The sequence below is a fragment of the Siniperca chuatsi genome, linkage group LG1 (genome assembly GCF_020085105.1).
Source record: "Siniperca chuatsi isolate FFG_IHB_CAS linkage group LG1, ASM2008510v1, whole genome shotgun sequence".
Classification (NCBI taxonomy): Eukaryota; Metazoa; Chordata; class Actinopteri; order Centrarchiformes; family Sinipercidae; genus Siniperca; species Siniperca chuatsi.
Genome location: NC_058042.1, coordinates 25,983,657 through 25,997,964, shown reverse-complemented (window position 1 = coordinate 25,997,964; position 14,308 = coordinate 25,983,657). Strand labels below are relative to the sequence as shown.

The 14,308-nt window shown below is 39.5% G+C and overlaps 1 protein-coding gene across 3 annotated transcripts in view; it reads left to right on the top strand.

The window, feature by feature from the left end:
* slc6a2 (solute carrier family 6 member 2) overlaps nt 1–13,618 on the top strand; it is a 29,244-nt gene extending 15,626 nt beyond the window's left edge. For 2 of the 3 annotated variants that reach the window (XM_044202254.1, XM_044202262.1), the window contains exons 6-15: nt 2,022–2,156; nt 2,865–2,968; nt 4,150–4,274; nt 4,507–4,619; nt 5,786–5,914; nt 6,792–6,891; nt 7,868–7,968; nt 8,822–8,989; nt 9,958–10,029; nt 10,395–13,618. In XM_044202254.1, the coding sequence (XP_044058189.1) occupies nt 2,022–2,156; nt 2,865–2,968; nt 4,150–4,274; nt 4,507–4,619; nt 5,786–5,914; nt 6,792–6,891; nt 7,868–7,968; nt 8,822–8,989; nt 9,958–10,029; nt 10,395–10,418 (1,071 nt within the window). In that variant the 3' untranslated portion in view covers nt 10,419–13,618. The remainder of the gene's footprint in view (nt 1–2,021; nt 2,157–2,864; nt 2,969–4,149; nt 4,275–4,506; nt 4,620–5,785; nt 5,915–6,791; nt 6,892–7,867; nt 7,969–8,821; nt 8,990–9,957; nt 10,030–10,394) is intronic. The other variant, XM_044202270.1, reaches the window with a different exon arrangement.
* The last annotated feature ends 690 nt before the right edge of the window (nt 13,619–14,308 follow it).

The window sequence follows — 14,308 nt, the reverse complement described above, 5'->3', positions numbered from 1 at the left end:
AATGTCCCTGGCCTTACGGATCAGTTTGTTGAGCCTGTTAGCGTCCGCTACCCTCAACCTGCTGCCCCAGCATGCAACAGCATACAGGATAGCACTGGCCACCACAGACTCATAAAACATCCTCAGCATTGTCCGGCAGATGTTGAAGGACCTCAGCCTCCTGAGAAAATAGAGGCGACTCTGGCCCTTCTTGTAAAGAGCTTGATTGTTCTTAGCCCAGTCCAGTTTATTGTCCATGTGTACTCCCAGGTACTTGTAATGCTGTACAATGTTCACACTTACCCCCTGGATGGAAACCGAGGTCACTGGTGCCTTAGCCCTTTGTAGATCTACCACAAACTCTTTAGACTTTGTTGCATTGAGCTGCAGATGGTTCCGCTCACACCATGAGACAAAGTTACCCATACATCCCACCACAGCAGAGTCATCAGAAAACTTCTGAAGGTGGCAGGACTCTGTGTGGTAGCTGAAGTCTGTGGTGTAGATGGTGAAGAGGAAGGGAGAGAGGACAGTCCCCTGGGGGGCCCCAGTGTTGCTGACCACGCTGTCCGACACACAGTGCTGCAGATGCACATGCTGTGGTCTGCCAGTCAGGTAGTCAACAATCCAGGACACGAGGGGGGCATCCACCTGCATCGCTGCCAGCCTCTCACCCAGCAGGGCTGGCCAGATGGTGTTGAAAGCACTGGAGAAGTCAAAAAACATGATCCTCACCATGCTTGCAGGCTTGTCCAGGTGGGTGTAGATGCGGTTTAGCAGGAAGATGATGGTGGTGTCCTCAATTCCCAGCCAGGGCTGGTAAGCGAACTGAAGGGGGTCCAGGAAGGGTCTGACCATGGGCTGCTGCTGTTCCAGCACCAGTCTCTCCAGGGTTTTCATTATGTGGGAGGTCAGTGCCACCGGTTTGTAGTCCTTGGAGCCACTGGGACGCAGTGTCTTCAGCACAGGAACGAGGCAAGATGTCTTCCACGGAACAGAGACCCTTTGAAGACTCAGGCTCAGGTTGAAGACATGTTGACGGACTCCACATAGCTAGGGGGCCCAGGCTTTTAGCACCCCAGGGCAAATGCCATCGGGGCATGCAGCCTTGTTTGAGTGGAGTTTCATCAGCTGTCCTCTCACCTGGTCAGCAGTCAGGTACACAGCAGAGGTTACAGGCGCGGGAGGGGGGGAGTCATCAGTCTGGAGAGGGCCGTTAGCCAGTTGAAGGGGGAGTAGGACTCTCCCAGGAAGATAGAGGAGGGGGGAGCAGTGGACTCAGAGGAGTCTGAGGGCAGACAGCAGCTGAGTTAGAGGGGGGATGAGCAGGAGCCGGTGTGTCGAATCTGTTAAAGAACAGGTTAAGTTTGTTGGCCCTGTCCAAGCTGCCTTCAACTCCTCTGCTGCCAGTCGGTCTGAAGCCAGTGATGCTCTTCATGCCACTCCAGACCTCTTTCATGTTGTTCTGCTGGAGTTTCCACTCCAGCTTCCTCCTGTACTTCTCCTTGGCCTCCCTGATCTTCACCTTCAGGTCAGCCTGGATTGCCCTCACCTCCTCATTATTACCATCAGTAAAGGCCCTCCTCTTGGCATTTAGGATGTCTTTGATGCCCTTTGTTACCCACGGTTTGTTATTTGGATAACAATGGACCATCTTAGTTGGGACATTGCAGTCCACACAGAAGTTAATGTAGCCAGTGATGCACTCAGTGAGCCCATCAATGTCCTTTCCATGAGGCTCACAGAGTGCATCCCAGTTTGTCACCTCAAAAGCTAGCTCAGAGCTAAACCCTATGATTTTTAAGTTGCAATCATAGTGTTCAAGTTATCATACCCACTACATATCGTACAATACATGCTGTATAGGAATACCACATTACCTTACAACTCTTGGAGTCAGACATTAAGGGGCAGTAGGATTATTATAATTTTTGTTAATATATACTGTCTGACACATTTATTGATAGAATGGCTCGATGAAAAAGGAGCTACATGATGTATTTTGTCACCCTTTTACCAGTTTTTTATGTGTGTGTATTCAGGTGGTGTACATCACAGCTACCATGCCCTATGTGGTCCTTTTTGTTTTGCTGATCCGAGGAATAACTCTACCAGGGTCAATGGACGGCATCAGGGCCTACCTCCACATCGACTTCAAGCGGCTCAACAATCTAGAGGTTAGTGACAATGTATGTTGGTCTCAACCCATACATTGGTGTTGGAGAGATTTGAATGGGTCGCCATGGGATCACTAGTGAATAAAGAAAATTCTTGCTTTGAGAATCAAATCCCGAGTTTCAATGTTGGATAAACCTTCAATTTTGTGTTATATGTTGACCTCTGTTTTTGTGTTAATTGTGGAACTTTCAGGTCTATCCATTTATCTTAGACTTTACAAGTAACATTAACCAGTCTATGGGGATTTAGAGAGTCTTCTATCTGTGTTAATGTAATTCATTGGGTGGAGTAACTCACGCGCCGAGGGTTAAAGGCTAGATCCCCACTATAAATGAATGTACTCTTTTCAAGCATACTTGAGATATGATCTTCCACTAGCTGAACTGATGTATGTGTGTAAGGGTTGAGAAAAGGTTTAGTTGTTTTGCAGAACATTTGTGGCACTGATGTATATACTTAATTCACATGTTTTGCAATCCAGAGCCAGGTGTTCCTGGCTGATAAAAAGTGTAAGGCAAAATACATGTGTTTTCTAAAGAAAGCTACACAGCTTGGTCAAAATACAGTACTGGAAAAATGGAATAATGGAATAATGGAAATCAGCATTTACATTCCAGTCAGTCCCTATTTGTGTGGTATTCTAGCCTTGAAGCATATTTTTTTAGGAATTCAAATGCTTTCTTGTTCCTCTTTTATTTTTGTCATAGGTGTGGATTGATGCCGCCACCCAGATATTCTACTCACTAGGAGCAGGATTTGGGGTGCTCATTGCATTTGCCAGTTATAACAAATTTGACAACAACTGCTACAGGTAAGAGCTTTTGCTGTATTTAGGATTTTTGATAGTCCAAAACAAGCCCACAGCAACATAACATCCTGCTGGTTGAGCGGTTGGCCTTTTCCAGCATGTAACTGGATCACGAAGCAGCAGAAGTGATGCTAATCTGTTCAGCTGATATCAATGGCCAGGCGTTAGCAGGACAGATAAAGTACAGGCCAGGAAGGGTTGCCAGATAATAGCCAAAGGCTGTATGTTGACTGATTTGTCATAATACTGCTCTTCTTCATAAAAAGCAGGAATGAGGTTGTGAGCTTTACTAATCTTTCCCCACATTAATAGGTTGCAGTGGTGCTGTTGGAGGCAGATGCTGTTGGCAAAACAGAATAGTTGTAAATATTTTACACACAGCAGACAAAACATATTTTGCTCAAGATACACAATATCTTTACAACAGTTAATGCTGAAATGATTTTCTTGCTGCAGTACCACTATCTAAAAACAGGATGACATAATGCGAGGCGTCATCACAGAGGCTTCCAAGCTAAATCAGTGCAGTTCTATATGTTATAAGACTTAGGCCTTGCAGCACCTGTGGCTAATGTGTAATGACTTGAACAACCAGAGTGAAGAGTAGGGCTGAATAAAAACTGAAAAAGGTTCTATCACAGCCTGCACGCAATACAAAAGGAAGATAAAAATCAGAGGGAAAGTCAGTGGGAAGAAAATGCTTCAATGAGAGATTTCTGCTCCCTCAGCCCAGGAGGTGGCCAAGGTCAAGTTGACCTTGTTCAGTTTATCAGACAACTGCTGATATAGTGGCCACAGAACAGCCCACTAATTACCGATCAAACCACCAACCAGGAGCAGAGAACAAAAGCTTCTCACTAAACTGAATATCCCCTCTAAAACAGTGTTTTGCTGAAGATCAACCCATGGAAAACTTGAAAGATATCAAGTAATGCATTGCCCCATTTTGTCTTTACATGTTCAGTTCAAAAGAATGATACTGGTGTAATGTCTCTTTTAACAACAGACAGTTTGTCCCTGTTAAAAAAATAAACTTAGTGAATCTTTAGCCAAACTACAACTGAAAACACAAATGTAGAAAATTGTTGACCTTCAAGGTTGCACAGTTGAGTTTAGAAAAGAAAAATTTACTGATAAAGAAACCCTGCTTTCTTTTTAACTTGTTTTGTGTCTTCTTTCTCTAGGGATGCTCTCTTGACCAGCACTGTGAACTGTGTCACCAGTTTCTTCTCAGGGTTTGCCATCTTCTCTGTGCTTGGATACATGGCTTACAAACATGGGGTGAAAATAGAAGATGTGGCAACAGAGGGTAAGTGTTGGTGTTCAGATACAAACACTAAAAAAAACATTAGTAACACTCCTACACTACACTATCACTGATGATCTTAATACTGTTTGCTTAATCGTAACTTTTTTCTCACTTGCTTTGAAATTATTTAGTGATACAATATTTAGTCATGCATACAAATTTGCACGTTGTAAACATTGTTTATGAAAGTATTAACTTTTGTGTGTGCATGTTTGTGTCTGTGTATGTACAGGGGCAGGATTAGTGTTTATCATCTACCCTGAAGCAATTTCTACACTGCCTGGCTCAACATTTTGGGCTATTGTATTCTTTATCATGTTGCTGACTCTGGGCATTGACAGCTCGGTAAGTTCTAACGACCACTACGGCAGCTCTATAGAGCAGAATCATGTTCTTATGACCAGAAGTAGAAATATTTTTAGTTCTGCTACACACACATGGATGGATACATGAAGATGCACAAGTGGTAAATAAATAAACATTTCAGAAACTTTGCAGGAAGTACATGTATAAAAGCTCAAATACAACAATAAGATGCAAGTTGACATGCTAGCAGACTTTCTTAACTAAATTGGCCGTTGAACCTGACATTTGGTGGAAAATAATGTTCATTGCATACTCATTGTTCAAGTTAATCTCTGTGAAACTGTGTTTTTTTCCCCAAAGCACCAATTTGCTTTGCATGATGTGAGATTACCATGATTTAGCGATGAATGTAAAGAAATGGAAATGATTCAAGAGGCGCTGGATTATTTACACGACATTATCATATGTGTATTAAAATGATATCAATATTTTATTTTAAATATCACAATTATCATCAATACCGGTATATCGCGACACCCCTAATGTGAACAATTAGATGGTGTGGGCAAGTTTGAGAACTGAAGTAATAAGAGTTAAGTAATGTAGAGTAAATGGTCAGCGGCAACAAAATATTCCTTTGACGTTTCAAAAGCTAGACGTAATTTAACAATGACTCATTCAGTTTGGTTGAATATTGCTACATATACCATTTTAAAACGTTACATTAGCCCATGCCAATGTCTAAAAGACATTAGGGAATTTTTTTTAAGGATTGTACACTTTGTTTACTTTAGATGTCTCTAATGGATGTACAATATAGTGTAAAATGATGTATAGTGTTTTAGAAATGACTTTCAAAGATACATCTGAACTGTTTACTGTTATTAAATGAGTGTTCAAAACTGTTTTTTTCTAATATTTCTTGTTATTTATAATTATATAACACAGTATACATATATTATGACCATGTGTGTTCCGTTTAATATACAGTATGTATCAGCATACTTTAGCATATTTTAAAAGTGTAGCAATTATAAATGATCACAAACATGTTTGTCATGTTGAAGCCCTAAATGGATCTCACCTGGCTAAACCACTGCCAGCATACAAAACTGACTGAAATCCTGAAGTCTATTAACTGTCGATTAATTGTCCATTAGAGAACAGCTTTCTGAGTCTCATGTCTCTTTCTTTCTGTCTACCAGATGGGTGGCATGGAGGCAGTCATCACAGGCCTGACAGATGACTTTAAGATCCTTAAGAGAAACAGGAAACTCTTCACCTTCGCCACAGCCTTTGGAACCTTCCTGGTTGCTCTGCTCTGCATTACTAATGTCAGTATCAGGTTTCAAAGTTCCATAAATTTACACTAAATACTTGAATGAAGTATTTTTTAAAATAATGTTTCACTTTTTGTTTCACTCCTGAGAGGTAATTACTTCGAAAAATTGAGCTTTGCATTTTTTTCAGCCATGCTCAAATACTTCACAGAGAACAACCCACACTACAGAATTGGCTGTCTCACAGTAATAAATACTGTTGTAAAGTATCTTAATTTGGTGGTATACTTAAGTAGGAATGGCATGTGTCAAAACATGATAAAAGAAAGTGAAACTGCATGCCACAGCCAAGTACTCAAGTCTTATGATGTTACGTCTTTCAAACTCTTTCAAAGAAATGATCAAATGAGCTATTGCATCACACTCTTATAACAAATTGGAATTTAATTAAAGCTGTATCCAGGAAGCAAATGATTCATTCACATAGTTTCAGCATCAAGGAGAAATGCTTACCGATTACAGAACTACAGACTTTGGAGACAGAAAAGTATTATGTTGGTGATTCACATGATTTCTTCCCTTAATCATATCAATACAATTATTGAGGAAGTGAATGATGCCTTTCCCATGCTAGTTCCCTGGCACATGATACAGTACAGATTGTACGCCTCAGGATGCAAATCAAAGATTTAATGTGCAAAACATCTAAGACACATGGAATCCCCTCTTTGTCCATGTGAGGCTTGTCTATGCTCAAGACGTCAACTCTTCAAAGTGCACTTTAAGTAACCTCAAAGTGCAAAACCAAGAATATACAGTTGTAATTCTGAGAGACCATTGCTTATTGACTGCACACAAGGGTCCACTTATCTTCAAGAGTATACCACACTCACACTCACTCAATTTTCTCTGCCCCTTTCCCTCTCTGTAGGGTGGGATCTACGTGCTGACCCTGTTAGATAAGTATGCAGCAGGGACATCTATACTATTTGGTGTGTTGATCGAGGCAATTGGAGTGTCATGGTTTTACGGTATGAAATTCTACAGTCCTTTGGCATTAAATTATTTTTCTAAAATTACTACATGTATATTATGAACACTGTCTTATTGCAGTCCAAAATTTTAGCAAAATTACTGAAATTAGCAAGATAAAACTGAAACATCTTATCCACTCACCCATTCTCACTCTTTTGCCATAATCTCAATGTAAAAAAAAACACATTGACATCTCTACAGATCTATCTACAGGTGACAAGAATCATCAGTGGCAAAAAGCTTGGAAGTGAAAAAATGAGACAGCAGGTCAAGAAAATAGAAACCTGTTTTTAGGTTCAGCAAGGCAAAAATCAGAAATACAATCAGAAAATTAGGTTTAGTAATTATAATTTACATGGTGTACTCAGTGTGACTTTTCTGGAACAATCAAGTTGTGATCAATGCGATCTCAATTTTATATCTATGTGTACTTTCACATATGCAGTAGTGAGTAAGTGAGCAAGATCAACCACAAGACAAAATTAAGCAAAAAAAGACCCAATGAAATAAAACAAAGCACAAGTCATAAGATTGCATGCTGTAAGACATAGCAGGCCTATCTAACCTCTCAAGCCTAGTCTATCTCATCACCATCTGTAGACTATCAGGAAAGGGAAGGTGAAATTGTGGAAAAAAACTGTAGGAAAAAAATGGAAGAAACCTTGTAGGGTCCATTTCAAGATAGATCCCACAGCAGGCAAATTGTGCAACCAGAGCAAAAAACAAACTTTATTTAAAGTGGATAGCAGCATGGAAATCTTGATGAGATATGAAACAAATAAGTCAAAAACACATGAGTTATATTAGCTCAAGGTCAGCACAGGTCAGACCAGGACTACAAGGGTGAAGGCCATCATGTGTTGCGTTCCCTCCTACTGTCCAGCGAGACTGCATACTTGGCACAAAAACATTGACTAAATGTTGTAACTTTACTCTCCAGAGTAATTTTTGCTGTGTAACTGTTCACTCCAGGTGTGGACCGCTTCAGTGAAGATATCGAGCGAATGATGGGCTTCAAGCCAGGACTCTACTGGAGACTATGCTGGAAATTTGTCAGCCCAGCTTTTCTGCTGGTGAGAGAAATAAAATACACTGAAGTAGTTAAATTGGGCTGGTTTTCCTGGACAGGGATAATGGTATTCACCCACCACCACAGGGGCCCAGGTTCAGTCCACAGCAGTGGAGCTTCTGGCTTGTACCCAGAGGGAAGGTGGGATCAGAGACGAAAGTTTGAACCTCAGTGCGCCTCCTGGCGAGTTCCTCACTGGCAGGTGAAATAAGTAGTTTGCAACTCCACGTGCATTAGAGGAAGCTCATGGCTGTGTCCACTGCTGTCCAGGGGAGGGTGTAGACAGCCATGTGCTTCCTCTAATACAAATGGCTGTCTACACCCTCCCCTGGACAACAGTGGAAGTTTGCAGTAACATGGGCTGCAATGCAGGAGAACTGGTCATTTCACATTGTGAGGAAAAGGAACAAATGTAAAAATAAATTACTATTGTTTACAGATATATATTTGGTATATAGGGTACTGCCCCAATGACAAGCTTTTGTACTCTAAAAGAGTACACATCCTTGTTGAAAATTGCCTTAATGGAGTGCAGCAATTCAGAATCAGAAATACTTTATTGATCCCTGAAGGGAAACTCTTTAAATTACATGTGTCCTCTCTGTTAAGTGAGCATTTTCATCATGCACCATTGTGCTAGTAACATAGAAGATGAGTAATGTGATTCAGAAACTAATGATACAATGCCACACCCTACCAATTATATTCCACTTCAACCAACCTTTTTTCCGTAGCATCCATGGATGTGCACTTCATTTATATATATGAAAAGACTTTGAACCTTACGAGCAACACCAATGCAAATCTGTAACAGTCCTTATGTGTTTCTCTTTTTTACCTTCTTTTCTCTATCACAGTTTGTGGTAATAGCCAGTACTTTGACATCGTCAGGCCTTAAGTATGATGACTACGTCTTCCCTAACTGGTCTAATGTAGTAGGCTGGGGTGTGGCCATGTCCTCCATGCTGTTTGTCCCATTCTACGCCATATATAAATTCTGCAGCGTACAAGGAACATTCAAAGAGGTCAGTATCAAAACATGTTTGTCACACAGGGTGAAAAAGTCATTGTAAACTGCTTTATAAATGGTTTTTAGTAGATATTAAATAGTTATACATTGACTTAAATTACTGCCAGGGTGATCACTGAAGAGAAGGGAATATTTTAAAAACAATGTTGAATGGCACATGCACTTAGTGGAAACAGTTTGTATTGGCATATACAGTATACAGTAGTGCAAATAAAATAGGATTTCAAATTGACATTGCCCAACAGTAGCCAGATTTAATCCATGGTAAATGGTACAACTGCAAAGGGCATACAGTGTTAGTTCTTCTTTCAAACAAAACTTGAAAACAACAATTTGATTTAGCAGTGAATGTTCCTCTCTCAACTTGATGACACTGGCACTGTGAGAACACTTTCAGAAGAAATAATCGCTTCAAAGCATTGAGAGTTTATGTTCGTAATCATCAAAGCACCGGAGAGCTATTTTCATCCCTCAGCAGTCAACCAGTGTCAGCTTCACTCTACTGTAACAATTCCCACATTTGGGAATTCCCACAATTTCCCGTTGAAGATTCTTCTCAGGTTCTCAGGACACACGTTGTTCCTGAGAACTCTTGTCACCACCTATCAAGTTTTGGCTGTCTCCTACGCATAATAACCAAAATAAACATCTTTGAAGTTCTTGATAAGGATTGCTCACAGGTTCCAAAAAGCATTTAAAGATAAAGTCCATAATGACTATGTTTTACTAATGACTGATGTGACGATTTGGTTGCATTCCCTCTTACATCTCAAGTAGTATGTGGACTCTTTGGCTCCTCTAAGAATATGCTGAAATAAGAAATACACATTTTAAGAAGATATATTATATATATAGATATATTATATAGATAAATTAAAGTGTGGTTTACGTATGCCTTGAAGATGATACACTTGTTTTGTGAGAAGTGTTGAGAATGATGTCTTGTAATTACTTGTTTTGCAGAGGATAGCCTATTGCATCACTCCAGAACATGAACATCATTTGGTGGCTGAGGGAAATATACGGCAGTTCACAGTAAGAGCAAATGTTAATTTGAACTGACTAAATGGCTGCAATCAATCTGGATTTGAACACATTCAATTATTTGTGAATCGACTTGTGCTAAGACTATTGCTAATGTATCAAAATTAACAATTTGAAAAGTAGGCAAAAAAGACAGAGAATACTTTTGGATGTAGGTCTTTTAAAGAGTGGCTTACAGAAACAACACATGAAGATAAAACGACTACTGTAAATTACATTTTTACCAAGGAGAAAAGCAGGCATCACTGAGTAAGCAAGAAAAGAAGTTTCAACCAAAGCAGTTAGAATTGAATAAAATAAGTAAATTTGTGACATTAAGTCACAAACCATACCCAAGACTTTGTTTTCTTTTCCAGCTCAGGCACTGGTTGGCCATCTGATGACAAATACCCAGAATTCCCTCGTCCATCCTCACATCTGGTGTTTGGAGTTCCTGTGTGCCACCAGTGGTCGGACAGACAAGGAAAGCAACAGGCTCCAACCTCTCTCAGCAGCCTCCCTCTTCTCCCTGTGCATTTACTACCCAAGGCCTTTGTTGTCAACAATAGCTTCAAGCACTTTGATTTCAGAGTTATACCTGTTAACATTTTGAAACCATTCAACAGCTTGAGCTCATAAGGGACGGGTACCCCATGGGGAAAATGTACTGTTATTTGCCCATGGACATCATTACAGTTTTTATATACTATTTTAAGTAATCAAAACTTTCATTATGATTTTGTATAGTTTGTCATGTGACTAATATCTCCTGGAAGGGACAGAAAGTGAAATTAAAAGCAAAACAATCCAATTTCCCCATGTATTACTATACAGGGGACCCAAAGTTTTAAATGTTTGAAATTTTGTTAGGACTATGATTATTTATTATTACGTTAATATTGGAAGAAAGTCTATTTTTGCCATTCTGATGGCAAGAGTGGCTTATCTGTGTCAGTGCCTTATCAAGCGAGACACTCCATGTTTCTTACAGTCCGTACAGGAAGAAATGAAATAAACTGTGTTGACTCAGGAACCCACCAAATCAAACCACAGTTTGTGGATGGCAATCTCTCGATTTGACCCAGTCCTTTGACAATGAAGTCAGACAGCTGAAGGCCAACAGTGCATTCAGGCCAAGCTCCTTAAGAAAGAGAAAACAGGCCTGATGTAATGCTTTTGTGTCACATTTTGTTACAGAAAAGGGAATAATGCATGTATCACTCCAGAGCTTTAAAATAACTGAGGCAGGCTACATTTACCTCTCATGCTTTGAAAGGCCAGACTCACAACCACAGTGTTTCCCCTATATGCATTCAACAGCGGTGCAGTGCCGCTGAAAAATGATTAGCACTGCTCCTACATAAAAATCTTCCCATACGCAATAAACTCGCTATCTCTACTTTAAGCAGTCAGAGTTGGGGACGAGCGAGGATTATAAATCAAACACTCTTAGACATTGGCACCATTTAGCAGTCTGTTATTAGTCATTCAAAAACACAGTTGGCGGCAACGAAGGCTCCGCTGGTCTCGCTACATACCTATTACAACAAAGTTCAGTGAAGACTTAGAGATGACGTGGAACAGCTCGAAGGTAGGCCACTCTGCTTTATCAAAGGGGGTACCGTCTTTGTCTTTATGGAAAGTCTGTTATTTAGCTAACTCAACGGCGTGACATTCACTAGGATCTGGGGGGACATGTCTTCGAAATCCTGTTTTTGTCCTCCCCACTTTTTTTAATCCAGCAAAATGCTGTGGTAGCTCTCTAGCATCCAATGTTCTAACGTTGGGTCCCCTTGATTAGACTACTACCCCGGTGTATGTCACCGGATCACCAATGTGCTTATTTTACAATAATTTGATGGCACCGGCAAAATTGTATGCTTTTCTTTAAAAGAAAAAAAGAAAACATTAGTTGGTTGATGAAAAGGGAGTAAAAAAGGCATGTTAACTAGCTAACACATTCATTTACAGTATGTGACTTATATATAAATATATATACATATATTTTTTCATAATTTGCTACATTTCTTATATGTTGTGATTGAAGTTGCAAATGGAACATTATCTGTTGATAGTGCCAGAAATAATGTGCCACAGTCCTATTCTTCAAAGTACAGCTTATATCCCTAATTGAAAACCATGTAGAAATGCAGAAAATAATATTCAAATCCTTTTTTTTTTCTGAGGGAAGACCCCCAGACCCGTTTTATTGTGTCCCCCCGACTTTTCAAACCAATGTTACGCTCTTGAGCTAACTGCATAGTCAGAGAGAACATAGGCTATATATCAAAAGGATCAGATGTCTTAAGGACCACTAAACTATATTATCCGAAAATATTAAATTCCACACTGTGCCAACTCACACACACTGAAAGCGATGAATTCGGCATAACTTTACATCAGTTCGCTGTTAAAATGTCCCACTTGTGGGCGTATTGGGGGTGGTCCTGGGGTAGAAACGTCAGTAGCAAATATCGGATCAAATTCATGGTTCATTAATAAATGTAACGTTCTATGCCTAGATGGTGTAAGCTATGTTTTCTGTTATGTTTTGATTAGCTAAACTGAGCATTTTACTAAACGTAATCTGACATCTACAACTGTGTACAATATGTGTACACAAAACACAGCGGATGTGCTAAATATCTTCCGGCAGTGCAAAATAAAACTCACGCACTTCAGCACCGCTGCTGGAAAAAATCCTAGGGGAAACACTGCAACCAGGCCTTAATCTCAAAGAAAGGCTGCTTACTGAAGGTGAAAAATTCAGCAAAACAAATGGCATAACTGTTAGTTTTGTATTATTGTTGTGTGACTTTTCCTTAACACATTTTTGTCTGTTTAGTGCTTCTGAGGAATATCTGTGGCTTTTCCTCCAAAGAGACAGCGAGAGAAAGAGATCGTGTGTGTGTGTGTGTGTACTGGGATTTTATTTCCAACCATACAGTATGCTGTTAGTGTACAGTACATAGAGGAGTGACAATTGTCAAATGCCTCTTTCACTGCAGTGTATATTAACTATTATGTTAAATGCATGATAACAACTCATATATTTTCATTTGAACCATATCTTGTGATGTTCCACTTTTTCATCACCATAGAAGTGCCAATATGTTTCTTTAGGAATGTTTTTGATTATCTTATTCTGTTTCTCTTTTTTATTTATTGTAATGAAGTTGAATTTTAACGTTGAATCATAACAGACCCTTACTGAAAGGAATAAAGCCACAAAGAAAAAATCAAATATATGTGGAATATATATGAAGATAAATAAATATATTCTTTTGTTATATCTAATCTTGTATTTATCAAATTGTTTATAACAAAACGTGAATGTAAAGTATTTTAAGCGTAACTGTCCACAGTCATAACATGGTGTTCGATGTATAGCTAAGATGAACTATTTAGAAATATTCTTCAGTGTAACCCTGGGCTACCTTTTCACATAAGAATGTGGACAAATACACCCTGGCTTTCCTGGACTATGTTTACAAAAATACTGTCTACAATACCAATGTCCTGTTGAACGTGAGTGACAATTATCTATGAAGAAGTCTGAAGTATTCACACTATGGTAATAAAGTTAAATTTCTTCTACTCACACTTGAAGACCATGTGCTCTGATTTAATGTCAGTTGTCAATGTCAGAGACTTTCAGGTATGGGTCCCTCTTGTCTAACTCTGTTGAGTTTTACAGTGGCTGACCATGCCTTTCCACTGGCTCTCCCTTCGCTAGCCTGCTGTGCCACTGGCATACGGGCCTTCAATGTCCTTTGCTGGCTAAGCTACTATTGTTCATGATCATCTGCTGCACACATGCCAGGTTTCCACGTTCATCAATTACTCTTGAAGAAGTAGGCTACTTCCAAAAACCTTTACTGCATAATACATAATTGTAGTAATACGTGCAACACATGTGTTTTGACATAATACTATGTTTTAAACACTGGTTCTGCTTAAGTCTTGCTAGGAAGAATCTGCTGTAGCATACCAAAAGTGATACATTTTCTGATTCCAATGACTTACCCGTGTCCTAAATGTACACTCTATATCAGCAATATACAGTATAAACTAAAATCAATTAAAATCATGAAGTAAAATTGCATTAATTAAAATCATAATCACTTAATGTACACAAATAAATGTAATGCAATACTTTACTTTTTGTTCTCCAAGATATTGTCTGAGCTCACCAATGACCAATATCTTTTTTAAATTTGTCCAGCTATGAGTAGCTCCTCCATTTTTGTTGTGCATTGCATTGTGGAACAATAACATACATTGACATCAC